At 49.7% G+C, this 27,729-nt stretch overlaps 2 protein-coding genes and 1 long non-coding RNA gene across 5 annotated transcripts; 1 reads left to right on the top strand and 2 right to left on the bottom strand.

Annotated features, from left to right (window-relative positions):
- Positions 1 to 500: 500 nt before the first annotated feature.
- On the bottom strand, positions 501 to 7,510 carry LOC306805141 (lipase member M-like). The gene is made up of 10 exons (XM_079312562.1): positions 7,400 to 7,510; positions 6,456 to 6,567; positions 5,392 to 5,509; positions 4,905 to 5,103; positions 4,022 to 4,131; positions 3,569 to 3,714; positions 2,941 to 3,087; positions 2,352 to 2,423; positions 1,392 to 1,457; positions 501 to 1,289 (listed from the first exon to the last, which is right to left on the bottom strand). The coding sequence occupies exons 2-10, from the start codon at positions 6,558 to 6,560 to the stop codon at positions 1,056 to 1,058; spliced, it is 1,197 nt and encodes a 398-aa protein (XP_079168688.1). The 5' UTR covers positions 6,561 to 6,567; positions 7,400 to 7,510; the 3' UTR covers positions 501 to 1,055.
- Positions 1,150 to 2,586, top strand: LOC306805143. Its single transcript, XR_013775123.1, has 2 exons — positions 1,150 to 1,495; positions 2,264 to 2,586. It is a non-coding gene; the product is annotated as an uncharacterized lncRNA (long non-coding RNA).
- A 4,320-nt stretch (positions 7,511 to 11,830) lies between the features above and the next one.
- On the bottom strand, positions 11,831 to 21,850 carry LOC306805129 (putative lysosomal acid lipase/cholesteryl ester hydrolase). 3 transcript variants are annotated; one of them, XM_079312531.1, is made up of 10 exons: positions 21,552 to 21,705; positions 19,483 to 19,572; positions 18,828 to 18,993; positions 17,927 to 18,125; positions 17,608 to 17,717; positions 17,165 to 17,301; positions 16,664 to 16,807; positions 16,124 to 16,195; positions 15,504 to 15,569; positions 11,831 to 11,923 (listed from the first exon to the last, which is right to left on the bottom strand). In XM_079312531.1, exons 2-10 carry the CDS (start codon positions 19,564 to 19,566, stop codon positions 11,888 to 11,890), a joined length of 1,014 nt encoding a protein of 337 aa, XP_079168657.1. In that variant the 5' UTR covers positions 19,567 to 19,572; positions 21,552 to 21,705; the 3' UTR covers positions 11,831 to 11,887. The 3 variants fall into 3 exon arrangements, with proteins under 3 accessions (XP_079168657.1, XP_079168656.1, XP_079168655.1); XM_079312530.1 differs by lacking the exons at positions 11,831 to 11,923; positions 21,552 to 21,705 and adding exons at positions 14,106 to 15,089; positions 21,729 to 21,850; XM_079312529.1 differs by lacking the exon at positions 11,831 to 11,923 and adding an exon at positions 14,106 to 15,089.
- Between the last annotated feature and the right edge of the window lie 5,879 nt (positions 21,851 to 27,729).

The following is a 27,729-nucleotide window of genomic DNA, read 5'->3' as shown; positions in this document are numbered from 1 at the left end:
ATCCCAGCAGAGCTGCCCCAAGGGCCGGTCCCAGCGCTCCTGCCCACCCGTGATTCCCAAACCTTCGTGGACACAATAAGGCTCTCCACTCCCAAGGCTGACTTCTAGTGGGTTTTTTTCGCCAGCAAGCATTCCTGCTGCCTGCCATGGGGTGGGATAGGGTACTGAGAAGTACCGAGATACTCCCAGTACCCTAGGAAAACCCAGTGTGCCACCCAGCTCTACCAGATGTCCATGGGGTTACTGTGTCCCTGCTGGCCCAGGCAGCTCCCCAGAAAATATTCACATATGAGAAAGAGCTGGGGATGTCAAAGCATCCCCTTTGAGTATTTATTTCGGAGGGATTTTCCCCACCTCTAGGTTTGCAGCAAGCAGCACGGTGGGATGGGCTGGGGACATCAGCCTGGCAACAGCTTCCCTGGGGAATGGTGGCCCTGTGACCCAGCAAAGGGCATTTGGGGTCACCAGCTCCCAGGGATGAGGGATTCCCAGTGTCCTGGGGTATCCCAGCCCAAACAATGCAGGTGGGTGCCTAGCTGGGCCCAGATGGAGACCTTCCACTTCCCTGGGGACTTGACTTGGGGAAAAAGGATTTTCCACATCCAACCTGAATCCCCCTGGGCTGCAGTCTGGGGCCTCGTTGCATCACCTGTTGCTGCTGCCAAGAAGGGCTTGGCCTCATCCATCCCCTCCATTCCTTTGTGTGCCAGACTCAACAGGCCCAGCTCCCTCCCACCTCCTCTAATCCACAACCCACTGGGCAGCCACTGTGGGGTGGTGTCCCCATGTCCCCCTTGCTCAGCACCATCATGTTGGGACCCTTCCAGTGAGACTGGTGGCTCCTGCCTGCTCCGGTGCTTGGGCTGACCCTGGTACTGCCTTCCCAGCCCTGTGCCACTGGTGCTTGAAGAGCTCCCAAGCAAGGAGAAGAGACCCCAACAACCAAGGGATGCATGGAAACACCATCACCACAAGCACATCAGGAAGGAAGGGAGTGTCCCAGCCCCTCCTAGGGCTGTCTCAGCTGAGGGACAGGGGCCAGGCCACCAGCACCACTACCGGGACCCCTCCATCATCCTCAGGATGCTGCTGTAGAGGCGCCCAGGGGCGTCCAGGCCCCAGACAAAGTCCCAGTGGTTCCAGTCGGGGATGTGGGTGTAGCTGAGGAGGTGGCTGATGCGGGGCAGCAGCAGCAGCACGTCCCTCCAGTCAGCTGCCCAGTCCTGCCCTCCTGACCACACAGCAGTGGGCACCGGCATCTCCTCCATGCGGTACAAGGGTGGTGTGTCCTGCAGGGACACGGGGCTGGTCAGTCCCTGCCAGCCATTCTGTCCCTGCACCACCCCAGATACACCCCCAGCATCTCCAGCTGCCAGCACTGCAGCTCCTACCTGGTGGTACCTGGCTGGGTTCTCACTGCCATAGTCAAAGGCTTTGAATTCTCCAGATTTTATCACCTGGGAAGAGAAGATGGATCTGCTGTGGGAGGCTGCGTGTGTTTCACATCTCCCAGCCCCCTTGAGGCACCTGTCATGAGAGGTTGCTCAGAAGGGGTTTGTGTAAGTCCCTGCCCTCCATCTCCCATGTCCAGCTGGCTGGAGACAGGCAGGACAAGGAAAGGTGTTGGTGTCCTCACCTGTGGGACAATGCAGGAGATGGCATCCCTGCAAAGCCAGGCCTTCCACCTTTTTTAATAGGCTGGTGTTTTGACCTCTGGCTCCATGCTTGTCACTAGCCATGGGCTGACAAACCAAGGTGCCACACTCTTCCTTCTGAAATCTTGCTCACCAGCAGCTTGCATGTGCAGGTGCTGCAGGAGTTCCTACAATAACCTGATCGCCCTCTTTCAGCTTCCATTACCTATAATTTGGCTCTGCAAGGAGGCACATGGGTGGGGCTCTCCAGCCTGACCTCGTTCCCAGCAGGTCTAGTGCTGAAGCTGCAGAGTCCATCCCCAAGGTGTCCAGGACGTCTTTGAACAGGGGAAGATGTTGCTGGGTCCCCCTTTTCCTTCTTTTCCAGCTTCCCCAGCCTGTCCTTGGGTTTCCACCCACAAGCACCACAGTGTCCCCAAGTTCTGCTTTGGTGACTTCTGGGGGTCTCAGAATCCAGAATCTCAGATCCATCTGTGGCCTCCCCATTCTGTCCCTTGTTCTGTCTGGCACAGCACAGGACACACACTGAAGTGTCCCTGGTCCCCACAAGCACCAGGGCAGCTCATCCTGCATCCTCCTCTAATTTCTTGCCTTTACTTTCTCAGGAGGTGTGAGAAATGTCTGAGATCCCTGAACTCTCACATCTGCCTGGGGCACAGCAAACTCCCAGTGAGGGGACTATCCCAGGGGTCCTACCTGGGCCCAGTGGATGATGTTTTTGACAGAGGTGCCATCTGGATAGTGGGATGTGTACACATCCAGCCGTGTCTGCAAGGAAACAGATCCCAGCTATTGCTGCTTTCCAGCGGATGGGAGTGGAGTGGCAGCTGCCAGGTGTTTCCCAGAGCAGCCACTGCTGAGTCACACTGTCTGAAGAGCAGGACCAGGCTCAGGACTATAATTTTCACTAAAAACCAATTGCTGTGAGGCAGCTTTGGGAGGAGAGTGATGGGGATGAAGGATGAGCTCTGTGAGATGCCTTACCTGGGCTCGGGGGCTGTGCTCAAGGCCTCAGTGACTGCCTGAGGTCAGCTCAGAGCAGGGGCTGCACCCCAGGGTGGGCACAGTGACAAGCAGCCCTAATTCAGAGGTGCTGTCAAGGGCCACCTGGCCCAGCAGAGCCTGGGGGCTTTTCCTATCCCAGGAGGAAAAGCATCTGGCAGAGGGACACGTGTTGCCCATGAAGGTTCTGCTTGCTATGAGCACTGGGGGGAGTGGCTGTAGCAGGGTGTGTGACAGAACAGCAGCCCTGGGACCCTGATCCCCACTGGGATGGCACACCCACCGTGTTGAGGTTCTTCTCGTTGTAGCCACTCAGCAGGAAGAGGAGGCTGGCACAGGGCTTGTGCATCATTGTGTGCCTGCACAGCCCCGGGAGGAACCGCCACAGCTTCCTCACCCGCAGGGACGCGTCCGTCCTGCCCAGCAGCAGCTGCAAAACGAGCAAAGGGCAGCCTGCATTTCCTGCTTTTCCCTCCCTGCAGCCCAGCCCCACAGCCAGGCAGAAATGGCAATATCCAGGAATCAAGCCTGCTGCCCCTCTGCCCCTCTGTCCCAGAGTTGATGCTGACTGAACACACACCAGGAAAATCAATGTTCACAACTCTCCTCTTTGCCCCCACCTCCCTCAAGCACTGGATCTGTTTTTCATGGAATCAACATGGCAAAGCTTCTCTTTTCCAGGTGTTTAGCCTAGGGCCTCTACAAGTGCTCCCCATATAAAGACCTTGCTTATCCTACTGATGGAAGGAAGACATGTTCTCAACAAAACCATCCAGGACTGTATGTGCATCTGATTGTGTCTGTGCTAATAAATCAGCAGGAATTAACTGCCCCAGGGGCTGTGTCCAGGCATAATCCCTTGTCTAGAACCAATCAGTTTTGGGGCAGAAGGGCATGGAGTAATCCCTTACCGGAATCATCTTGAGCTTGTTGTCCAGGAGGAGCTGCACCTTTATTAATGGACTTTTGGAGTGCTTGGGTACCGCTACTGGAGCCAGGGCAAAAAACATTTTGACTTTCTGAGCCAGTTCGGGCATGGATGAAAACGCAATAAACGCTGAGAAAACAGAAAAACAACTTCAGACTTGCTCCATCTTTCCTCAGGTGCTTAATCTGAGAGCTCACTTGGACCCATGTCTGTTTAATTTATTATCTCCATTTGGAAATCTGAGATCTCTGGCCACCTTCCTGCTAAATGTTGGTGCAAGAGATGCCCAAAGGGAGGCAACACCTTTATTCCCTTGGCTGTTCGGGCTCTTCAGTGGTTGTTAAGCCCACATGGAAGAGACCCCCCTGCTTTCTGCTGGCAAACACCAGAATGAAATTTTTCAAGCCAAGGTGGTGGGTGACCCCTGAGAACGCACCAATTGAGCAGCCCTGGGAGTAGCCAACGTAGTGGAGCTGCTTCTGCCCTGTTTTCTGCAGCACAAAGTCGATGGCGGCTGGGAGGTCATACATTGCCATCTCATGGAAGCTGCAACACAGCAGGGGGATGTTGGTTATGAGACAGCAACAGGAGGGCAAATTTACCTTGAGCTGCCCAGCTGTATATCTGGGGCTGATTTTCCAGGAGAAAATTCCTGGCACGGATCCCTCCTGCCGTGGCATCATCTTCCCCTGAAGGGGGCTTAGTCCTCCCATGGCGATGGTGAGCAGTAAATAGACTGTGCAGAGCCTGGCCAGCATCCCAGTGCCATACCCAGCCTCTCTGCAGACACAAAACTGGCTCCCACCAGGATTACAGCACCTGCTCTGCTCCTCGGGATGCTCTTTCCCAGAGGGGAATGGAGCACTGGCTCCTGCCCCTGTGCCTGTTGGTGGGACGTGGTGAAAGGCAGACCTGCTGCGTGAGGTTTTTCTGAAAGCCTGTTTATGAGCTTATGAGGGGATTCTGCTCTGAAGATCAGCTCTGGGAAAGCAGTAGCAGGGGGAGACAAGGAGCAACAAGGTCTAGGAGCAGGGGAGGTGGCAATGCCACTTGTGGCCACCTCAGTGGATGCCCCCGAGGCAGGGCTGATGTCTCAGTGTGTCCCCAGGCAGGCAGCAGTGCCCTGTGCTCTCGGCAGCTGCAGGGAGGTGTTGGAGCTGTCAGCAGGCAGGTCTGCTCAGGTCCCTCCATCCTCCCTGGGGAAGGCTGTGCCAGGGATGAGGTGCTCTGACTTGCCTGCTGGGAGGCACCCTCCTCTGCCTAGAGCTTGGTGGCAGGCAGAGAACATCGCCAGGCTTTTGTAACACGCTCCAGCCCACCTGAAATCCCAGAATTCCACCTGGTCAGCTGAAAGGTGCTGGTGTCTCCTGGACCAGCTCGTCCCCCGGCTGTTTCCCAGCCACACATCGTAGCCAGAGTCTGCTAGTATGAAGCCAAGGCTGTTGTTAGCCAGATTTTCCACCCAGTGGCTGCCTTCTCCCAGTATCCCATGCTGGAGAAACACAACTGGCCTGGGCCCTGGGCGCAAGAGAAACAGCACATTTCATTGAACCACATTCTCTCTATTCACTCACCCCAAACCAAGGCCAGTAAAACTTCTTCCTTGCACTGCCAGAGGATGTGCAGAATGTGCATTTTGATGTGTTGTGGTGCTACAACTTTGAGTGTAAATTGGAGAAATCCCACGGATTCAGTCTTTTTGCTTTAACAATTATTATTTCCCCGCCCTGTCCAGGTTCATCCATTCCCCTACTTACGTTCAGGGCTGTTTTTTTTTTTTTAACTTTGAGTGAAATAGAGCTGTACCTCTGTTCTTAGGCTTTTCTCTTCCATGAGGAATTCTGTTCAGGTGGATGTAGTAGCCATCACGAGTCAGGACATCATACTCCTCACTGGGGTACCCTCTGTGGCAGATGATTTGGCTCTGGGAGAAGAAAAAAAAAACTTTCCATAGTGAAGGTGCTTATCTCACTTGAAGAGCACATCTAGTAAAACCAAAGTTCTGGGACATGGCTTTGCCCAGGCTGTCTCTGATCAGCTGAGGACTTTTTGTGACAGAGGATGCTCTGTCTGAACTCAGCCCTGGTGATCTGCCAAGGGAAGGGGAGATGCTCAGCCACGGGTGGGAGGGGAGCTGGCAGCTGCAGGGCTTGAAATGGTTCCAAACATTGAAACTGAAAGGATTTTCTGACGCCTGACCCGCTTTCCTGCTGGCTGGCACTGATTTCCTGACGCCTGACACCGACTGCAGCGCGTGTCACATCAGGCTCCCAGCTGATGTGCTGGGCAGATAAGGTGGTGTGGCAGATGGAACCTGCCAAGCTGGGCTGACTGGAAGGGCAGTGGGATAAACCCCACAGGAATCATTGCAGGGCTCCTGAGACTCTGCCTGAACTTTACTGATGCTGAAAACTCCACAGATTGGGAAGTTTCTGCCTGGTAAAATCCAGCTGTGGTCCTGCCCACGTGTTGCTGTGTGCTCCCTTTGTCATGAGGTTGGCAGGAAAGATTAAATGCAGCAAATTTACCCCATCTTGGGTCCTGCTAAACCCAGCTCCAGAGCGTCTCAGGGCTCACCTGGACATGGCCCTGAGCCATATGCTGCAGCTGAAGGAGAGGAGCCAGGCACAAATTTCTAACCTCTGGGGAGATATCTGCTCAAATCCAGTCTGGGGTTATCCCCATCTCAAACTGCCCTGCTGGTAATTGCACTTAATTCTGCTGGGAGGAGGAGCTTGTTAATGATGGTGTGGAGGCAGCATCACATCAACAGCACCAGCCCTCTCTCTCCATGTGCCCTCCAACCCTCTGTCCTCCAGCTGAACGTGCCCAAGCTTTCAGAGGGGAAATTCAAAGATCTCCTGGCTTACAACGTTCATGAGAGTCTCGGGATTTAGAGGCTTTTTCTGCTTGGTGGCATCTTCGGAGTTGGTGGGTGCTTGCAGGAGAAACAGGATTGCAATAAACAGCCACATCTTGTGCCTGTGTAAATAGTAACAGTAACAACAACAATAAAAAGAATGATACTGATGGTAATAATAGGAATAGGGAGAACAACAAGAATAATGACAGCAAAAACAGTAACACCTGTGCTGTTGTTATTGTTGTTGATTATTATTGTTAATAGAATTGATATGAATGTTTGTTTCTACTTGGTTATGATGGGCTAAATTCCTCACATATCTGAAGATCTCATATAATTTTCTGGGCCGGGAAAGTGGAGGGAATTCCCAATTTCAGTTTTCTTTGCAGTCCACATGAGAATTTTTTATACTCCTCTCTACAGACAGGATCTGGTACTAGGCAGGAGCCTTTTCTATATTTTTAATGGCAAGAGGAAGAGAACCAGCAAAACAAGAACTAAACCAACAGCATTGGGCCAGTTATCTCATAGAGGAAACTAAAGGGGGAGTTTATGTTATGGAAGGAACATGTTTAGTGTGGCTGGGCTATGACCATGTCTATACATTTTGTGTTTCTCTATTGCTCAGCTTTTGTGCCCAAAACCCACTGTAAACAGAAGAATCCTAAGAACTGAAACTGGTAGAGCCTCATAGAAAGGCTATTGGTTAAATAAGTGTAGCCTGAAGAAAAGAGAAACCTTTTTGATCACCTTAGATGCTCCTGAGCTGAGCAGAGGCCTCTTTTTAATGCACACAGTTCTAATACTTTACCAGGCTCTCAGAAATTAGAGCTTAACTTCAGCCCAGCAGCACAAATTGTGAATTACTCTCTGCCCCCTCCTTCTGCTCCCAGTGGATCTCCCACACCACAAGACTTTTGCTACCCTCTGAAATATTCCCAGCAAACCTACCTGTGGTATCACCAAGATGCGAGCTAAGACCAAAAATAAAAATGAGCGACTGATTCTTTTTCCCACCTCGGGGCAGCTCCAAAAGGACACAGATCTGAATGACAGGGAGGAAAAACACGTTCCCAGGCAGAGCCCACTGGTGTGTCTGACCAGGCTGGTGGTGGCAGTGCTGGTGGCTCTGTCACCACCAGTTAAAAGGACCAGGCTGTGTCAGAGCCCAGCCACGCTGGCACCCTGCTGTCCCTCGTCACGTGTGCCCTCCAATTAACAGATGGGTGCTGATCACTCCTGTGGCACCTCCCTGCATGTGGCGGTGACTTTCATGCTTGCTGTTTCCAGATCGGTGTGCTGAGGAATTCCAGCTATGGAGTTGCACCTTAAGCTCATGATAGCTACATTAAAACAAACAAACAAACAAACAAAAAAAACCCCAAACAACAAACCAACAGCTTTTCTTTGTAAGGGGTCATTTCCTAATTCCCAGGATAATTTAGAAGAGTTCCTGGTGCAACAAAAAAGCTTGGGCTCTATCATCTTTACCTCAGCAGCATGCTGAGCTCTCCAAGGACACCCCAAGGACACCCCAAGGACAGGTCAGGCTCATTGCCTGCCTGGGTGGGCGACACTTGGTCATTCCACCCCTTGAGCAAAGTGACAGTAAAATCCAAAAGTGTCATGTTAGCAAGGGACAACTCACAAAAAACTCTGCAGGGCTCTCTGGAAAAGCACCTGGCTGAATGTCCCTTCTGGAAAAGCACCTGGAAAAGCACCACAGGTGCAACACCTCTGCTTGGCCAAAGCTGGCATTGCACAGAGCAAAGGTGTTTGCTCCCCATCTGCAGCCTGTGACCACCCAGCCCACGCCTTTCCCTACCTTGGGAGCCACCTAGCAGCCTGTGGTTGGCTCTGCTGCCTGTGCTTGGCTCTGTGGTGCCTTCCCTGGCTGGCTGTGGGTTAGGCTGCCTCCCCAGGCTGCTGTACGAGGGGAATGTGAGTTGTGAAACGCAGCCTGTGCTTGCTCCACCTTGGAATTTTCTGTCGGTGCCACTGGCACACAGGGCTGGGTGGGTACTTTCCTCCTTATGGCAGGCCTGGCCTCCTTTGTCACTTTCTGCACCTGGGCCTGCTCTGGGCTTTGGGAAATGTCTTCTCTCACCTTCAACCCACCTAAGTTGGAAGGACCTTAAAGCTCATTCAGTGCCACCCCCTGCCACGACACCTTCCACTATCTCAGGATGCTCCAAGCCCCATCCAGCCTGGCCTTGGACACTGCCAGGGATCCAGGGGCAGCCACAGCTGCTCTGGGCACCCTGTGCCAGGGCCTGCCCACCCTCCCAGGAACAATTCCTTCCCAATATCCCATCCATCCCTGCCCTTTGACACTTTGAACTTATTCCCTGTGTCCTGTCACTCCAGTTCCTGTTGCAGGGTCCCTCTCCAGCTCCCTGTATCCCTTCAGACCCTGGAAGGAGCTGTGATGTCCCCACACAACCTTCCCTTCTCCAGGCTGAGCATCCCCAGCTCTCCCAGCCTGGCTCCAGAGGGAAGCTGCTCCAGTCCCCTCAACAACCCCATGGCCTCCTCTGGACCTGCTCCAACAGTTCCATGCCCTTCTTATGTTGGGTGCACCAGACCTGTGCACAGGTGGGGTCTCACCTGAGTGGGGCAGAATCCCCTCTCCCCTGCTGCCCACGCTACTGCCCTCTAACTCCACTACTCCTTCTCCAGTGAAGGTACTAAATAGTAGTAACAGTAGTAATAAAATGATAGTAGTAGAGGTTGGAAAGGCAGCAGAGACTTCTCTTACATCCTAGGCTGTGGAATGAGGCCATTGGAGCAGTGTGTCAGTGCTAAGGTGTGTGATTCAGCACCTGGAGTTATTCTACCTGTGGTGGAAGGAGAGAAGGTTCCACAAAAAAGCAGCTGGATTTTTACTGAGGAGCTCTTGTGTAGATTAGTCAATGGGAGGAATTAAGACCTTTGAGGACTTGAAGGAGGTTGGGTTAGGTGGGATATTGGGAAGGAATTGTTCTTGGGAGGGTGGGCAGGCCCTGGCACAGGGTGCCCAGAGCAGCTGTGGCTGCCCCTGGATCCCTGGCAGTGTCCAAGGCCAGGCTGGATGGGGCTTGGAGCAGCCTGGGACAGTGGAAGGTGTTTGTGCCCATGGCAGAGGGTGGAATGAGGGAATCTCTAAGGTCCCTGCCCATCCAAACCACTCCAGGATTCCACGATTCTCAGAGGGATGTGTGTCCAGGCCAACAAGTCATCCATGTTCTTCCTGGGCTCTGCCTGAGGCCCAAACCCTGTACTTTTCTTGGTCTCTGAGGCCCTTTAAGCACCAAAAGTTACATCTTCTGTCGTGGTGTGTTGCTTCTGCCTCTTGTTAGCTTCACCTTTCATAGATATTAGACAGCAGTGCTGCTGGATGCCTTTCATGATCTCATTTGAGGCATCACAGGACTGCAACCCCACCTGCTGCTGGCACAACAGGATGAGAAACAGCCCCTGGAATCAGCTGTGTCCCCACTGCTGTCCCACAGTGCAGGTCTGCTGCTGCTGAGTCACCTCCTCTGAGGCACACTGAGCACGTTCCTCGGCACTGGGATTGGGGTTAATCCTGCCCTGGGCTATCCACACACCCCTCTCCTCCAGCTCCTGCCCTGCTCTTGCTCCTGCTGCTTCCCCACATGTTCCAGCCACCAGACTGTGTGCCCAGGGTGCTGTCTGGTGCCTCTTGCCAAGCACAAGGGCAAACCAGTCACAAGGCATCTGCTCCTGGCATCCTGAGCTGGGAGAGGGAGTATCACCCTGATTTTGGCAATAAGAGAATTTCAGCTCTTGTGCAATTCCTGCCAGGTGAGCACAACCCCCTTGCAGTAACTTTGGAGAGCACGGTTCAAGTTAAAGAACCTGATAAGGGAAGCAGTCCTTATCTGCTTGTACCTCTCCTAGTTTAAAGTCTCTCCAGCTAGGCTGAGATATCTCTGGTTTACACATTTAGCCGGGGTTTGTCCCATGCTAGAGTTGCACAGTTGAGCTTGAGGAAACAGCTGATCTTTTCACAACACCTCGTTGAAGTTGTTCATGCAATCAATCTGTTCACTATAATGAAATGGAATAAACAGAAGCGTAAATGTTCCTGAATGTGGGTTGGGAAATAATGGAGATGTGATCACTGGTGCTTTTTCTCTGGTAATTCCTTCTCTGCTCCTGTGTTTAGAAGATACCAGAATAACCCTGAACTTCTTGTACTTCTTCCCTGATCTCTCTTCATTGTACAATTGGCTTTAAAGTCTACTTTACAGCTGAAAGAATTCAGATTGTGAACAGATCTGGGACAACATGAGCAAAAATTCTCAATAAAGAAATACCTACAGGTTTTAAATTTGGTGCTGTAGTGCTCTTGAGATTATTTTCCAGCATGATCTGGCTCACCTTTGCCAAAGCCCTGATCAGAGCTGTCAGAGAGGTTTAGGGAGCAGGAACGTGTCCCAGAGGACATAGTCCAGGGGCAGGGATGATGACAGAATCACAGAATGAACTAGGCTGGGAAAGACCTTATGAGATCAAGTCCAAGCTGTGACCTAACACCTCCTCATCAACTAAACCATGGCACTGAGTGCCACATCCAGTCTTCTTTTAAACACGTCCAGGTTTGGCGACTTCACCACCTCCCTTGGCAGATGATTCCAGTGCCCAGTCTCTCTTTCAGAGAAGAATTTTCTCCTGATGTCTGGCCTAAACTTCTCCTGGTGCAGCTTGAGGCTGTCTCCTCTCGTTTGTCAGTGGTTGCCTGGGAGAAGAGTCATCGTGATCAACACTGGCTTGTGAAGTTTTGAAGAAAATGACGTCTGATCTTGATTTCAGCTGGCTGTAACTTTCCATGGCCTTATACCATTCCCACCTCTTGAAGTCCCCTCGCATGAAAATGCAAGTCTCAAGGACCAGGGTCTCTCTTTCAGAGGTTTCATCTAACAAACTCCCCAACAATTTGGAAATTAAATTGGAAATAACACAGAAATTGCTGTGAGCTCCTGAAATAAGAAAGCAAAGTGTTTTCAACCAAATGAAATCCTGAATCTTCTCCGTAATGCCTCTGGAAATTGTTGTCAAGCTGTTAAGGATCAAAAAGATGTGAAAAGGCAGCACACCATCTGTCATAACTCGATGAAACCTTGTCCTAGATTAACTCTGGAACAAATCAGTTTCTAAATAACCCCACAGGGCAGCACGTTGCTTAAAGCAGACACCAGAGCAATCTTTGGATTATTTGCAACAGCACCACTTCTCTTCAAGCCTGTGCCTGAAGGAGGCTGTGGATGGGTGTTCAGCACCTCTCCAGTGTGGGCACAGCCTGGAGCTGGCCCTGTCCCCACTGCATGGCCCCTGCTGTCCTTTGCATTGGCTGTGTGATGCTAGGAAATGATGGGTCAGCCAGCACGGTGACACTGCTGTGCCCTGAGCGGGATGTGACACAGCTTTAAGCCTTCAGGGCCTCGTGTGACACACTCTGCATGAGCACATCTGGAAGAAAATTGAACAAGAGGCTGAGTGACCAACATCCTCCCCACGTGTGACTGAGGCTGGTTTGCCCACACAGGGAGGAGACAAAAGGGTGGTGAAGGCTTTGTGCTGCATTGGGAGCTCTGAGGGTGAGAGATTGAGTTGATCACCATGGACTGAGATATGTAGGACATTGATCTGTTGGAGCAGGTCCAGAGGAGGCTCCAGGATGGTCAGAGGGATGGAGCAGCTCTGCTGGGAGGAAAGGCTGGGAGAGCTGGGATTGTTCAGCCTGGACAAGAGAAGCTTTGGGTGACCCAGTTGTGACCTTCCAGGAGCTACAAGAGACATGGAGAGAGGTTTTGGACAAGGGATGGAGTGCCAGGACACAGAGAATGCCAGAGGGCAGGGATGGATGGGATATTGGGAAGGAATTGTTCCTGGGAGGGTGGGCAGGCCCTGGCACAGGGTGCCCAGAGCAGCTGTGGCTGCCCCTGGATCCCTGGCAGTGCCTGAGGCCAGGCTGGATGGGGCTGGAGCAGCCTGGGATAGTGGAAGGTGTCACTGTCCATGGCAGGGGTTGAGATGAGATGAGCTTTAAGGTCCCTGCCCACTAAAACCATCTGTGATTCCATGATTCTGTGATACCCTGTGCCATCACCACAGACCTGTCTGATGATGTTTGACTTATCTGACAAACCTGAGACTCTCAAGGCCTCCAATCCTGCCATGCAAATCCCAGGAGCTGGAATTTCACAATATTTATTCTGCAAGCATAAATCAATCTGTTTCCAAAACACACCTCTTCATCAATTGTTGATCCTTCAACAACAAAGGGGGAGCAAGTACCAGAACCTGATCTAGTCAGAACTTCACCAAAGTTCTGTCATGGGAGAATGAAGAAAATGCATTGCAAATACTGAACCACATTGCCGAAGTGGCAGAAATTTGATAACCTGTGGCAGAAAGAGGTTAAACCCTGCACTTTTTAATGAGTTTTCAGAAGTTAAAAGTTAGTGCTTTTAAATGAAAGTTGAATGAATGGCGTGGGGGCGTGGTTTAGTGGTGAGCATGGCTGGGTTTGATGATCATAGGGGTCTCTTGAGGATTCTGTGATTCTAGTTTCCTGCCAGCTTCTCAGCAGTCTGAAGGGGGAACATCCTGCCAGCATCTTTGTGTGTTTATTTGCCAAGGTGGAGAAGTCATCCTGCATTTGCATTGATATCCATGGCATGAGCACAGTGCAGTCCTGTAATGCTGCTCCAGGGCACAGCCCTGCCATGAAGAGCTGATCACACAGAAAAAGATGTCATTACAAATATCCTAAGTGAGGCAGCTAATCACTGGCAGTCCAGGCAGATCCTATCTAACCTATAACCTCATTCCTGCACCCTGGGATCACCTCACCCTGTTCTGTTTTCTTCTGTGGTCAGTTCCAGCTGTGAGGGCAGAAAGTGAAACACTTTACAGATGGTAACTCAAGCAGTTGTCCCTCAAGGCACCACCAGCCCTGTGCCACCATCTCCAGACACCCGGATGAAACTCTGCTGCTAAAACCCCACAGTTTGGCTCTGGAGAGCAGCTGTGCTGGGCTCCATACCCTCCTCACCACCCACCTCTTCCCTGCAGGCAGATGCTGGTGGCACTGTGGGCATCTGCCAGCATGACCAGCTACTGAAAATGAATCCTGAGCAGGAGGAGCATTGGGAAAGCAGCTCTACCTCACCTGCCCATGGTAAGATGCTTGTGCTGAAAACCCACACTCACAGAATCCTGGAATAGTTTGGGTTGGAAGGGACCTCAAAGCCTGTCTCATTCCACTCCTTCCAACCTGGCCTTGGGCATTTCCAGGGATCCAGGGGCAGCCACAGCTGCTCTGGGCACCCTGTGCCAGGGCCTGCCCACCCTCACAGGGAACAATTTCTCCAGAGTTTTAACCCCTAGTTTACAGTACAACCACACAGAGCCCAGTAGACCCTATCCAATTTATTATTATTATTATTATTATTATTATTACATATTTGTGGAAAGAGAACCTTATCCTTTGCCCTGCTTGCTCCCAGGCATATTTTAAGAAGATAGTTACACAAACTAGCAAATTCAAAATTCCTCTTCTGATTAAAGTATTACTAACAATTTAATCCAGAAGCTGAAAGCAGATTTAGACTTGGTACTGCTTTCCACTACACTCTTCTGTTTCCCTGAGAAGCAGCAAAAGGTGGCTGGGTTTGTGCCTCAGAATAGTTTAAAGTGGTACAAAATTATGTTTTCTGGTAGAACTTACTGAAGCTTCTTTGTGTTTAAGTAAGATGATCCAAATCAGCATGAATCTGACAAAGATGTCCCCTTTGTTAGTAAAATGGGCAGTTGTCATGGAAAAAAACACCTATGGCCACTCTCCATTGTCCCTAGGTGGGAAGTTTATAGCTCCTTTCAACTGTGAATGAAGGCAGTGAGGGTCAGGATGTTGGGATTCTTGGTGTGGAAGTGCTGCCAGAAGGTGAATAAAGCAGGATCCATCCACCACATGGTTTCATCCCAGCAGACCTGCTCCTGTGGGGCACCAACATCCAGGAGGGCACGGAGCTTCTGTCCAGCTGTTTGCAGCTGGGAACCCAAGCTCAAGGAGCCCAGAGTCCACAGTGGCCACCAGGAGCCAAATTCCACTGAAATTGGTTGTTGCTGGAAACCTGTGGGACACTCAGGGTGTGAGGGCCATGTTCAACCTCTGCAGGGACCTCAGCCTATTTAATCTCAATCCAGAGTGCTTTCCCAATCACTGGATTGGCTGCTGTTCCTCACTGGCCAGACTAATATCAATCCAGACCAAGTGCAGCAGTTTATTGAGGTTTCCCCCCCCCCCATTTTTTTCTCCATTTTTTTTTTTCTCTCCCCCAGATGAAAAAAGCCCCAGAAGACATTGAGAAGCCAACAGTCACTATCTCTGCTCCAGCTCTAAGTCCTTCTCCATCAGGTCCAGCATTTCTTTGTACACCTGCTCATAGACATGCTTGCCCCAGAGGAAATCAAAGTGGACAAATTCAGGGATGTATTTTTTGTAGACCACATTGGAGATACGAGGCAGAGTGATGTTTGCATCTTCAGGGGCTGAAATCCAGTCCTGGCCTCCATACCAGGCAGCCAGTGGGGTTTTCATGTTCTCCAGCTCATAGAAGGGAGGAGTCGTCTGGAAGACAGGAGGGAGGTAGAGGGCAAGCCAAAAATTCAAAGTGTATCCTGATGGCTGCTTAAAATTTCTCCCTTATCCAGAGGGATAGAAGAATTATCACCATGGGGCCTCACTATGCTTTGGACTCCTGTTCTTTTCACCAGAGGGTCAAAAACTCATCACTGGGTAACTTTTTTTTATTAGAAAATTACGAACCTGCTTCCTCATACAAAGCAAATTCCAAAAATATCATGTAATTAATAGAATCACAGAATGGTTTGGGTTGGAATGGGCCTCCAAACATCATCTTGTCCCAGCTCCCCTGCCATGGGCAGGGCACCTTCCACTAGCCCAGGCTGCTCAATTCTCCAAATTCAGTTCCAACCACTGCAGTATTTTCATTGCAATATGTATTTATTTTTTCTGTCTTACCTGGTTGTAATGAAGGATGTTGTCACTGCCATAATCATAGTATTTGAATTCCCCTGTCTGATATAGCTGGAAAAGGAGAGTTACATTTATTATCCATGCTTTGGAGGGGTCTCTAAGAAAGATAAAAGAGGTGACAGGGGACTGCACTGCTCTCTTCTGCCACCAAGGCTCAGGGAAGTGATTTTTACATCTGGAACTGGGTGTTGGGAGAAGAGCTCAGCCCCAGGAAGACCTCAGCACAGAAACCCACAGGGAAGAACCTGGTGTACCAAGAGCCAAGGAGACATGACCTTTGGGCAAGAATTTTTGTGTGTTGTGGTCAACAACATCAGCAGAAGGATGTGATAGAATGCTTTTAATAATTAGTTGTATCACTAATGGTCTTACTGACCCTCAGCCTTTACTCTGGCATCTCCTGTCCTGGTTTATCACCAATCTTTATTCCACCCCCACTTCCTACGAGTCCCAAGGACTCTTGTATCTCTTTTGTTGGAATTAATAACTTCATCTGCACCAGGGTTTCAGGGCAGCTTTCCTCTCTCCCTTACACAGCTGCACAGGGGGAGCAGTGGGGGATTATTCCAGCCCCTGAGCAGAGGGAAGAGAACACCAAGTGTTACCTGGCGCCAGTGCAACATGTTTTTTATAGATGTGGAATCAGGGTAGTGGGACAGGTACACATCCATGCGGCTCTGCAAGAAATCATTGGAGAGGTTTATTCTCTGCCCCCAAAAAATCCACGTCAGAAATAAAACCAAACCTGTTCAGTAGCCACATGAGCCTCACTCATACACTCACACAGAACTTTAGAGCTCCTTGCAGCAAGCTGAGCAATTCCCATGGAGGGCTGGGCCATGTTAGGAGTCTGCCTGGTTTTCAAGGCAAAGTAAGGCTCCATATCTCATGCTCAGGGTCCTTTTCCAAAGACAAAGCTCAACTCACAGCAGTAGCTCTACGTGTTGTTCCTAATATGTTTCCTTCTTGGAATATTAAGGAATTACACTAATGCATTACTTGAGAAATGCCCACCCTGGTGCCTCCAGCCTGAAATTTTCTGTGGCTCAAAAATGTGGAAGGCCATGTAGAGGCAGTAGATTGACAGCTTGGGCTTGCACAGTGAGAAAGTGAATCTCTTGAGAGAGGAGTTGGAGTGTACATACCACGTTCAAGCTGTTGGTAAACCCACCAGGCAGGTAAAAGACCAAAGAGCACAAGGTTTTCAGCATGGGGTAAATGCACAATCTGGAAATCACTTGCTTCAAGATATAATCCTCATCAAAGACCACTGTGTGTCCTAAAATGAGCTGTGGAAATCAGAGGGGTTTATCAGTGGGGCTCATGTTCTTTTTTGCCTCCAGGTGCTCCCCACCTCTTTGCTCACCAACTTTGCTGTGCTTTGTCATTTTGGCTTTTCAGAAATGGCCACAGCCCAGGAAGAGCCCTGCCCTTCCTAGGAGAGGTTTCTCCTGGGAGAAGGGACCCAAACCCAATTCCTATTAATAGTTCTGTGATCGAGGTGTGACAGGAAGGTGATTTGCCCACCCTAAAGGCTCCCAAACACACAGACCAGGGAGATGGAGGTGATGCACAAGCACTGTGTGTCTCAGGTCACCTTGGCAGTCCCTCCTCCCCCTCACACCTCACGTGTGGTGAGCACATACCTTAACCAGAGCCTCGGGAAGGTCAAACAACCTCACCAAGGGTGACTTCATGTGTGAGTTCACAGTGATCGGTGCCAAGGCGAAAAACATCTTGATTTTGTGATCCAGCTCGGGAATGGATGAGAAGGCAATGAAACCTGTGTGAGGGAGAAGGAAGCAGACCCTGCCCTGTTGATTCTGAGGGAGCTGTTGACTTCCAGGTGTGTGTGCCCATCAGAAGGCCCCTCAGAGATGGCTCTAGCAGGTCGGGCTCTGGCAGCAAGGATATGTACTTGGTTTGGTTCTGCCAGTGCTCAAAACTCTTCTGTTAAAGCAATTACCTGCTCTTTTCCCTTTTGGAAATGCCTGGACATTACCCTCCCTGACCAAGGTTTTAGGAGCACTCCCAGCCTGGGGGTGCACAGCTGATGTGACTCTGCCAGGTCTGCTCTCCTCCTTAGTACCTATGGTGGTGCCTTGGGAGTAAGCCACGTAGTACAACTGCTCCTGCCCCGTTCTCTGCAGGATGTAGTTGATGGTCGCTGGAAGATCATACATGGCCATCTCATGGAAGCTGCAGGGGAGACAGGCACATGAGAAAATCACCCTTGCTGACCTTGCCATGGCTACCTGGGTGTGGGCAAGAGCTTGGGCAGGAATGAACAACCCAGTTTCTGCCCACTGCCAGAGTGTGTGACTATCAGGAGCACCCCTCCTCCAGCCTGCAGACACTGCTGAGGGTACCAGGGACCTGCCCACCCTCCAGTTTCACAGAAAACACACCTGTAAGCTGAGTATTCCTGCTGGTAGAATTCAAACTCTCTGTGTTTCCTCGACCAGCTGTTCCCCCGGCTGTTCCCGATCCAGACATCATAGCCAGCATCAGCAAGGATGAAGCCCAGGCTGGTGTTGGGCAAGTTGGTGACCCAATTGCTTCCTTCCAACACCAGGCCATGCTGCAGGAGGACCACAGCCTTTGGAGCTGGAGGAAAAAGAGGAGGGATCATTTTCTCTGACCACTAGCAGAATTGATCATTCACATCCTGGTATTTCTTTGGCAGCATCCCCATGGGAAGTGACACCAGTGCAGGGACATGGCCACCTCTGCCCTCAGTCTCTCTTGGGTTTTTGAAGAAGGCCAGGGCAGAGACTGGAAATCTGGGGTTTTTTACACTGATTTGTTGTATATGTATGTGTGTACACATGTTTCCCAGGGCAGGGACACACTGCCAATAACTAGGTAATTACCCCAGTAATTACCATTACTTTGAAACAGGGGTTTCAGTGCAGAACAGGAAGATCCCAAAATGGTGAGATGGCATTGACTTGGACACAGGAAGGATGCAAAATACTGAGATGGCATTGGATTGGCTGCCTGGTCTGGTTTCCTTTCCTGACTAATGGCTTTTTGCTGCTCCACTCTCTGGTTTTGAGCTGAGGTAAAACCTGGGGCAAGATTTCTCTGTCCCATTCATTCTCCTTCCTCTTTGGAACAAATCCTCTCAGAACAAGGTGGGCACCTGCATTTCTTCTGCTCCCAAGGCTATTTGCCTGATTTTCCCTACAGGGAAAGCTGCCTCCTGGAGGACCCAGCCCATGATGAGGTAGCCTTGGGTGTGTCCTGCTCCAGCCCAGCAAAGCTCTCGGGGTGCCTGGAGCAGGCAGAGCTTCCTGTGGCACTTACGGGGACAGAACATGTTGGGTGCCTGCGCCCCTGCCTTGTGGGAGATGCTGAAGCTCTCCAGGTTGTCTCTGCCGTGGGGGATCCTCTGCAGGGTGAGGTAATAGCCATCATCTGTCACCACCTCGTGCTCCTCATAGGGGTACCCGTGGTACTGCACAATTTCACCCTGTGGGAAGGGAAGGACAGCATGGGACAGTCCCCAGGGAGGGAGGCTCTGTCCTGAGGGGTGGCAGGGCTTGGCTGGGCAAAGCCATCAGTGCTGCTGGTGACTCCAGGGGGAGGGTGGGCTCAGGACCTCCCAGTGTCCCTTCCACCAATGCTGTGGCCATGTCATGACTTCAGCCAGGATTTCTGGCAGGTCCCTGGGCAGGTCTAATGAAGAGCTGTCCCTTTTCGTATTGCAGTTAAGAGCAGAGCAGCACAGACAGCCAAACTCTGAGCCTGAGAGGGCTGTCCTGACCAAACCTGCTGACTTGGAATCAAGCCCACCATAAATGCCTGCCATAAATTTCTGTATATATAAGAAGAGGGAGACAAACATCTAATAAAATCCTGGTGTCAATCATTGGTGAAGACACACAGAGCCTGTGGGTCTTGCACAGACCATAGCAGCACAGGTAACTTGCACAACCAAGCAGGAAAAGAAGGGACTTACAACACTCATGGACACCTCGGGGTTTTCTTCTGACTTTGCAGTGATGAACATTAAGCAAGAAATGGTGAGGAACAGCCACATCATGGTGATCTGCAAAACATTGTCGTGAGGAGGGTGAGAGACTTTGCTGGCACTGGAACAGAAGCTGGGGGAAGTTCTCTTGAAGTGCACTGCTCTTCTATCAGGGTATCCACTGACCCCTCAGAAGGTGAAATGATTTTGAATCTGAAATCCTCTTATTGGTTCTGAAAATGGCTCATTTTGCTCATCTTGAACAAAGCTGGAATCCAAATTCCACCCCATTTTAATCCCACATCCTCCATCAGGCTCTTAAATTCAGAAACATGCACAGGTACATCTGTATGTGCCCAGGCAAACCTGGTTTTTGAGGGGGTGATTATAGATAATGAATTTAAAATAATGTCTTAGATAGCTGGAAAAATAGGTCATTTTTGTTCCACTGATAGCTGAACTAATGAGGAGTAAACCACCCAATTTTAAATTGCAGGGCCATGTTCTTGAAAATCAAATAATGTGTTTGTTTGGGTTCTCCTTACAGCTGAGAGAGACCCTGGGATATTCCTGGCTTGTTTTTGCAGACCTGAGTGAAATACCATCTCAGGACATCCCTGCTCTTCCTGGGAAAGGTTTTGGTGTCTTCTTCAGCTTGTTCTTACCACAAAACATCAGACTGCTATTTTATTTCACCAAAACAGAACCACAGAATGCTTTGTGTGGAAAGGGACTTTAAAATTCCAACGCCTCTGCCATGGGCAGACCTCAGCCATATAGGAAGGGGTAAATTTGTTGGAGGTAGCAAATTCGCAGCAGAAATACTGCCTCAGCTGCTCAGAGGAGCTAAGCAGCTTCTCTATTTTGTGGAGCAATTTAGCAGTGACCTGCTAAACTCCCATTGAATGCCAACTCCAGGTACCTTGCACGCACCCCATTGCTTCCCTGGTGAAATAGAGGCGATCTGGGAGCAGGTTTCTGTCACTTCCCGGCTGCCCCTCATCCTCCCTTTCCCCTTCCGCGGGAGGAACCGGCTCCCCGTGCTGCAGGAGGTGGGAGAAAAGGCAGTGGGGAAGAAAAGTCACCTGCTCCCTCTGGTGTCCCCGGAGCGGATCAGAGAGGAGGATCAGCAGCTGCACCGCTGCACCCCTCGGGCACATCCATCCTTCAGGCACATCCCTCGGGCACATCCATCCCTCGGGCACATCCATCCCTCGGGCACGTCCATCCCTCGGGCACGTCCCTCGGGCACATCCCTCGGGCACGTCCCTCGGGCACATCCATCCCTCGGGCACATCCCTCGGACACATCCATCCTTCGGGCACATCCATCCTTCGGGCACATCCACCCCTCAGGCACATCCCTCGGGCACATCCATCCCTCGGGCACATCCCTCGGGCACATCCATCCCTCGGGCACATCCATCCCTCGGGCACATCCCTCGGGCACATCCATCCCTCGGGCACATCCCTCCCTCGGGCACATCCCTCGGGCACATCCCTTCCTCGGGCACATCCCTTCCTCGGGCACCCTCCCGCTCACAGCACCGACTGTGCCGGACCCAGGGACCCCCTCTCCCAGCTGGGGCACGAAGGGCTCCCCACCATCATCACCCTGAACTCCCTGGGGTGCGATATGGAGACAAGACCCCTCCACGAGACTCTGGACTCCTTATTTTAAGGGCGAGCCTTTAGAAAATACAAGGAGAGACTGAGCGCATTTTTGTGGCGTAGCGTCAGGAGAAGGGCATGCAAATTCTAGGGAAGAGCCTTGCCTGGGATGGCCCTTTTCTCTCGAGAGTCAGCTTGGAAAAATATTCCCTTTGTGAAATGTCCCGCATCTCAGCAGATCTGGAGAACGCCGGGTGACCTCCGAGAGGTGCAACAGGGTGACAGCCCTTCCACCTGACCCTCTCCAAACACTGCCCTCCCCTCTCTGAGCAGAGACATTCCTTTGGAGGACACCCGGGAAGCCCTGCTCTCCCACCTGGGGCTCTCCAAGTACCTACAGCTCTGTCCCGCTGTCCCCAGGGATGGCAGCCGAGGAACAGGGATTACCCGTCGAGGTCCGAGAAGAGGAGTGAGAGCCTTTGTCCCCGATGTCCCCCGAGCAGAAGGTCCCTGCTGCCTGCACACGCTGCTCTCATCGGGCTGTTATTCCTTCTGCTTCCCAGGTTGGGAGCGTCAGGAGCCGCCACTCCCTCTGATCCCTCCTCCTATGAATGTGTAATTCACCTGAGGGCTGGAGTCTGCTCCGGCAGGAGACACCCTCCCTGCCTTGGGAATGTTTTCGTGGCGCTGCACAAGAGTGGGAGCCGTAACAAATCAGTTGTTTCCACCTGATGGAGTCATTTGGCCTCTGTGAACCCGAGGATGAGCAGCCTCTGGGCTCCACCTGCACCGGGACTGGGTTTTGTGATGGTACCCTGGGTGCTGAGGGCTGAGTGGGACAGCCTAGCTCATCCCCAAGGATTCCAATGGGAAAGCCATCCAAGCTCCTTTTGGCTCTTCCTGCCGCCTTCTGACATGGAATGAGCCTGAAAATGCATATGCCCAGAAAAAAAACACTCCCGTTCCCTCCCAGCCCCCAGGAAGAATTTGCCTTCCTTTTGGGGACAGAACAACAGGAAGGCTCCTATGGCCACAGGTTAACTGCTTAGAATTTACAAGTTACAACTTAACACTACAAACAAGAAAACCATTCAACCTTTGGAACCCTCAGAAAACCAACTAACAGAAGAAACAATTTGTAAACAAATAAAATCCCAGATTTCCATGCAGCAGCTGCACAGGTTGTTTAAGTCACTGCTCCACACACGGCTCCATGTCTGCTGAGGGGCCAACAGGAGGGTGTTTTTTGGGTCCTGGGCAGGATGTAGAGCAGGGCACACACACCTGGCAGGTACCCAGGTCTGTGGAAACACAAGCATATCTTCATCCCCAAGTACTGAGATCACAAAGACATTCAAAATACTGGTAAGAAGGTCTTGCACCATTACCCTGGGTTTGGGCAACTGGGCACCACTGGATGATTGCAGTGATATAAAGTGATTTACTGGATTCTGGGAGTTTTCCTAGTGGTTTAGAATATAGATAGCTTCAGCCCTCTTTGCTTTTTAAGAATAAATTTTAAAGTGCCAAGGGCACATTCCACAATGGCTTGTCCTGCTGCTGAGTGAGGAATACCAGTGTGGTGTAACACCCCCCAGAGCTGCAGGAAATGTCTTGTTTTCTGTGAAATGAAACAGGGCCATTGTTTGTTTTGATGGTGCAGGGGATTCCTAAAGCAGCAAAGGCTGAACACTAATGTACAATGGTACCCTGAGTCCTTTCTCCTTTTTAAAAGATTCCTGTGAATATGAGCAAATTGTTATAAATATTAGTGAATGATGGGTCAGACAGAGTTATTTAACTGTTCATTGACCTGTTCATTGAGCATTAGTCAATCAAAAATGCATATTGTAGGTGTTTTGGATTTGATTTTTTTTATGTTTGCATCTCTGCTTTTAAATACTAAAACAGAAAATGCAGGAAGAGCACAGCACTGAGCAACCAGGCCAATAATTTTCTCAGTCTTTGATTCTGTATCCACTGTATTCTACCATTGGAATGTGTTTATATCAAGGCAAGTAAGTTCTGTTTGTTGTGGTAGCTGAACAGCTTATGAGAACCCACCTCAGTTTTCAGCCTTAACAACCACAAACATGAACATAGTTTAACCTTTTAAATTCAGGTAACATGCACTTCTCTTATTATGAACAGTAAGACAACACATCTAATGAATCAATAAGCATTACTAAACAAAATTACTTGCAAGTGCTTAAATGCTTTGCCTTCACCCACAGTCTGTCATACCTGGACTTGGATGGCCTTTTCTGGAACAAGGCTTCCAAGTTTACCTTGAAAAGAGGGTTCAATTTTTTAAAGGCCAAATTTACAAGACAAAGTGATTTGATTTCTTTTTTTTTTTTAAGATAGAGACACCTGGGATTTATGGCTTACTTTCCTTACCAGCCAGGTTCAGGGCTTGGTCAGGGAGAGGAACTTGATTGGGAAGGTTTTCCTTAACATATTTTAAAATCAAATCTTTATTAATATTCATTGAAAAAGTTTTCCAATATAAACAACTTATGAATAATCAAAGAAATATACATAAATAAACATCAAATAATCTCTTATGGCTGCATGCCTGTGTGTATCAGGCATTTCAATTTTGTCAGTTGTACTAAAACTTTGCAAATGCATTATCAGTATACTTAACATCATGGCTTAATGGCAGCAGTGCAAACAATAAACCCTTTTCTTTTGTTAAGAGTTTTGAAATTGAATCAGCGTTAGTCGGTAAAAATAAAAAAGGAAGGTGATATTTCACAGTAACATGGGCTAATCAACAATTCTAATCAATTTAAACATGGTGGTTTTTTTGGATGATCATGCATCTTCAATTAATATGTTTTCTTCAGGAGAGGCATAAGGGTATAACCTTATGGGTAAAATAATTTTTATTAATTTGAAGTTCCTGTTAATACCTTCTCACATATAGTTTTTAACCTCTGTAATCTCAAATTATTTCAGTTCTGTGATTATTGCATCTGCATGCTTAGCTGTAAAAAACTAACACTAAAAGCCACAATCATATTTTTGTTCCAAAATAAGAAAACATACAAATTAATATTTTAGTGATAGGCAGTGACAGACCTGCTATATCTAGAAACTTGCTATTGACTTCAACAGGAGTTGGCATGAGTGTTTAGCCATGAATAAATATGAAAGGGAGTTGTTAAGTGATTTTCAGCATGAAAATGATTTTGCAGACATTGTAAACAGCAGTGACAGGTGGAAAATACCTAGCTACAGAACTTTGCAACTGAAATTTGCTAATGAAACTGTTCTTAGCCTTCAGGCACCTCTTTAAGATCTATTGTTACAGATGACAATATGATATTGGCTTTCACATTCATAGATTGACTTTTTGCATCACAAATATTTTGATATGGTACAATTTATACTTATTTTTAACTGCTTTTGTATGGTATAATCTGTCAGTTTATGTATACATTGTATGATTTATATATATTTATATATTACAGTCATATTAATAATAGTGTGATAAATATATTATATCATAGGTTTTAGCAAAATGACTAAAATACTTCTATGTAACCAAATCAGAGAATTATGTAAAGAAATTATCTTTCTTACATCTGCAGACTGGCCCCTCCAAATGATAATAGTGATAGAAACCAGAGCATAAACATCCAGGAAGGATTTATTGACTCCTCACTGTTAGGGAGTATGAAACAACAGGATGGAAACCCAGGAAGAAATAAAATATATTGACCTAACCTACAGAATGTTCTGCAGACAAGCCAGAGATGAAAATGAAATGAAAGAGTTCCTGGAACATCAAAAACTTAAAAGAAGGGAACCTCTTCCACATCAAGGAAGTAGCAAAGTGGAAGCTGTTCTTCCAGAAAAGGGTACCTTGAAAAAATGTGTTAGTTCCTGCTTGAAAGGATAGCTTACAATTCAAGAATATTGCAGGAGCATCTATTCACAAAAAAAAGTAATCAAAGCAATGTAGGAAGTCACAGAGTGGTATGGTAAGAGGGTTTGGAGCAGTGGTAACACAGGCAGAAAAACACTAATGAGAGAAATGACGGATTTGTCTTTACAAACAAGCTGTGGGTCTGCTGGTAGATAAGACTAGCACTGAGACATAAAAGAAACAATTGGAAGGATTCCACTGATTGATGAATGGAAAAGAGATTTGCCTTTGCTAACAAACTGTAGGTTTGCTGATAAATTAAATTGGATATTGAAAGATGAAAGAAGCAATGGGGAAAATCATGAATTCCATAAGAATTAAAAATTAAAAGGGAGGGTTGTATATTAGAGGGGAATCTCAGGTATCAAGTGTTTGGGAAGTCTGGGCCTTTCAAGTACCTCAGCCCATGGGGAAAGAGAGAGGGAAATGCAGCCAGGAAAACAGGATAAAAAGGAGGCTGTGTCCTGCAAAAATTTGAGAGATCCCAGGGGAATGCCTCATGGCCTCTCCCTTTATTAGAATGAAGCAAAAAGGCCTCCTCTGTCTCCTTTTTGGACATAAACCTCTGGCATTTGTGGATCAGTTTTCCTGACACTAATGGCTCCTTAAATCATGCACGGCCCAGATGCAGAAATGACCCGTTTAGCCTGCATTGCCTCGCACAAGGTGATGCAAAGGCTCTAGTGGCCCTGAGGAACGGGTTACCCGTTCGTCAGGGCTCTTTGCTAGCACAGTTTTAGCTCATGAGGGCTGCAGTGAACAGCACTGGCCTGCACTGGAAGCGACCTGTGGGGTGCACAAAATGGCGGCCGCTGCACAAAATGGTGGCCGCTGCACAAAATGGCGGCCACGCCTCACGGAGCAAAGCCCACAGTGCACAGTGAGCAGGGACATGGCGCTGCCTCCTGCCAGTACCCCCGGGCTCCAGGGGTCACCTTCCTGCTGCCCACACCTGGAAAGCCGTGGGTGTCCCACTGGACCAGCCACTGTACTGAGCTCGGCGCTCACAGCTGCCCCTCCTGCCGCCTCTGTGGGCTGGGTGAGGCTGCAAAGGGCCCCCCAGGCTCTTTCCACTCTCTACGACTCAGCTCTAGCTGATGCTGCATGGCGAGATCTCTTTTGTGCTACAGGGTCCCCTCTAGGATCAGGGAACAAGGGGCCATCACCTGGCTGTCACCCCCAGCCCTGTCAGACTTACAGGCCTTCGCAGGGGTCGGCGCGGTTGCCATGGTTGCTGCCAGGCGATGCGATTTGTGGGTTTTCTTCTGTCTTTATAAAAGGGGTCTGGACTTTTGCAGCTCTCCACGCTGCTTTTTTGGCCCTTCTTGCCATTTTTGTTAGGGTCTCCTTGCTGGTTTTGGCAGCTATTTTGTTGCTGGCAGCTCTTATGTCTTCAACATGTGTGTTGGTCTTGTTGGGTTTCACCACTTATTACATTGAGGATTGTAGGTTGAAGACAGACACATAACAGGCCACACTGAAGGATTATGCCACAATTTATTGTTTATTGTTCAGCAACCCCTTTTGGAGGGGTTCAAAGCTCCTGCCCTTACACATCTGGTTGGTTGGGATCTCCACACCCAAATTGTTTTTTTCTGAGACCCCTGAGACCCCTGCCCCCCGCTGCTTTCATCTCAGGGGTTTTTTCTCAATTTCCTTGCACTTCAGCTGGCTGCTGGCTGGCCATGAGAGCACTGAGCTCTTGGAGCAGCCCTTGTGCATGGGATGGTGCTCTCCAAAGGGAACAGGAGAGCCTGGGCAGCAGAGGGTGCTGTGAAAGTGCTGGTGAGGGAAACGAGCTCCTTCCCAAACTCTCATGGGATATTGAGAAACCTCAAACCAAACAAACCATGGTTGTCCACGTCTCCTTGAGTGTGGGGTGGTGTGGCCACCCAGGGCAGGAGCTCTGTGGGGATGGAGCTCTCTCCTGGGAGAGGATGGGAAAGGGCTGGGTTACAGACAGCAGCACCAACATTAGTGTTTGTGCTGCTTTGTCGGGCTCAGAGGGGTGGTTCTGTTGCATTGATAAGCCATGCTGTTTTCTCAGACCCTCAATAACCCTCTGCAGCTGTGATGTTGTCCCTGATGGGGGCCAAGGTCAGACCACAGATGCCCAGAGGCTGATGCCAGCCAGCATCACCACAGTGCCATGGCTGGTTTTACTTTTCATCTTCCTGCAGCTGTGGAGGAGCAGGAGGGGGAGAACAAGCCCCTCCATGAATCCTCTGTACTTTTCAGCTGATTATAAAGGTTTTTGGAATTCCTTCTGTTGCAGAGTGGGTGGGATGTTCCTTTCTGTGTGTGAATTCAGTGCTGTTGAGTTCAATTTAGTGAGAAATTTGGGCTCAGGTTTTATTGATTTGTCAGCAATGGAATGTAAAGTCTGCCAGTGAAAAAATCCCACCCAACCCCAGAACCCCAGGCCACCTCTGTCTCTGGTTTGCTTTTCTCCTTTTTCACCAGGGTGCCATGCAAGGCTCTCTGCTGAGATCCCTTGCTACCTGATCATTTTACTGCTCCCATGACTAAACCCTTCCCCACCCTCCCTCTGGAGATATTTTGCAAACCACCACAGGTCAGGGGTTGAAAGACCTCATTGGCTCCAAGGAGAGGCAATTGTCCCTTGGGTGCTGGGCTGAGGCTGGCAGAGCAGAGAGGTGTGGCCATGGCACTGCTGCTTCCAGCCCC

Source organism: Erithacus rubecula (genome assembly GCF_903797595.1).
Source record: "Erithacus rubecula genome assembly, chromosome: 9".
Classification (NCBI taxonomy): domain Eukaryota; kingdom Metazoa; phylum Chordata; class Aves; order Passeriformes; family Muscicapidae; genus Erithacus; species Erithacus rubecula.
This window is presented reverse-complemented; position numbering and strand designations above follow the sequence as displayed.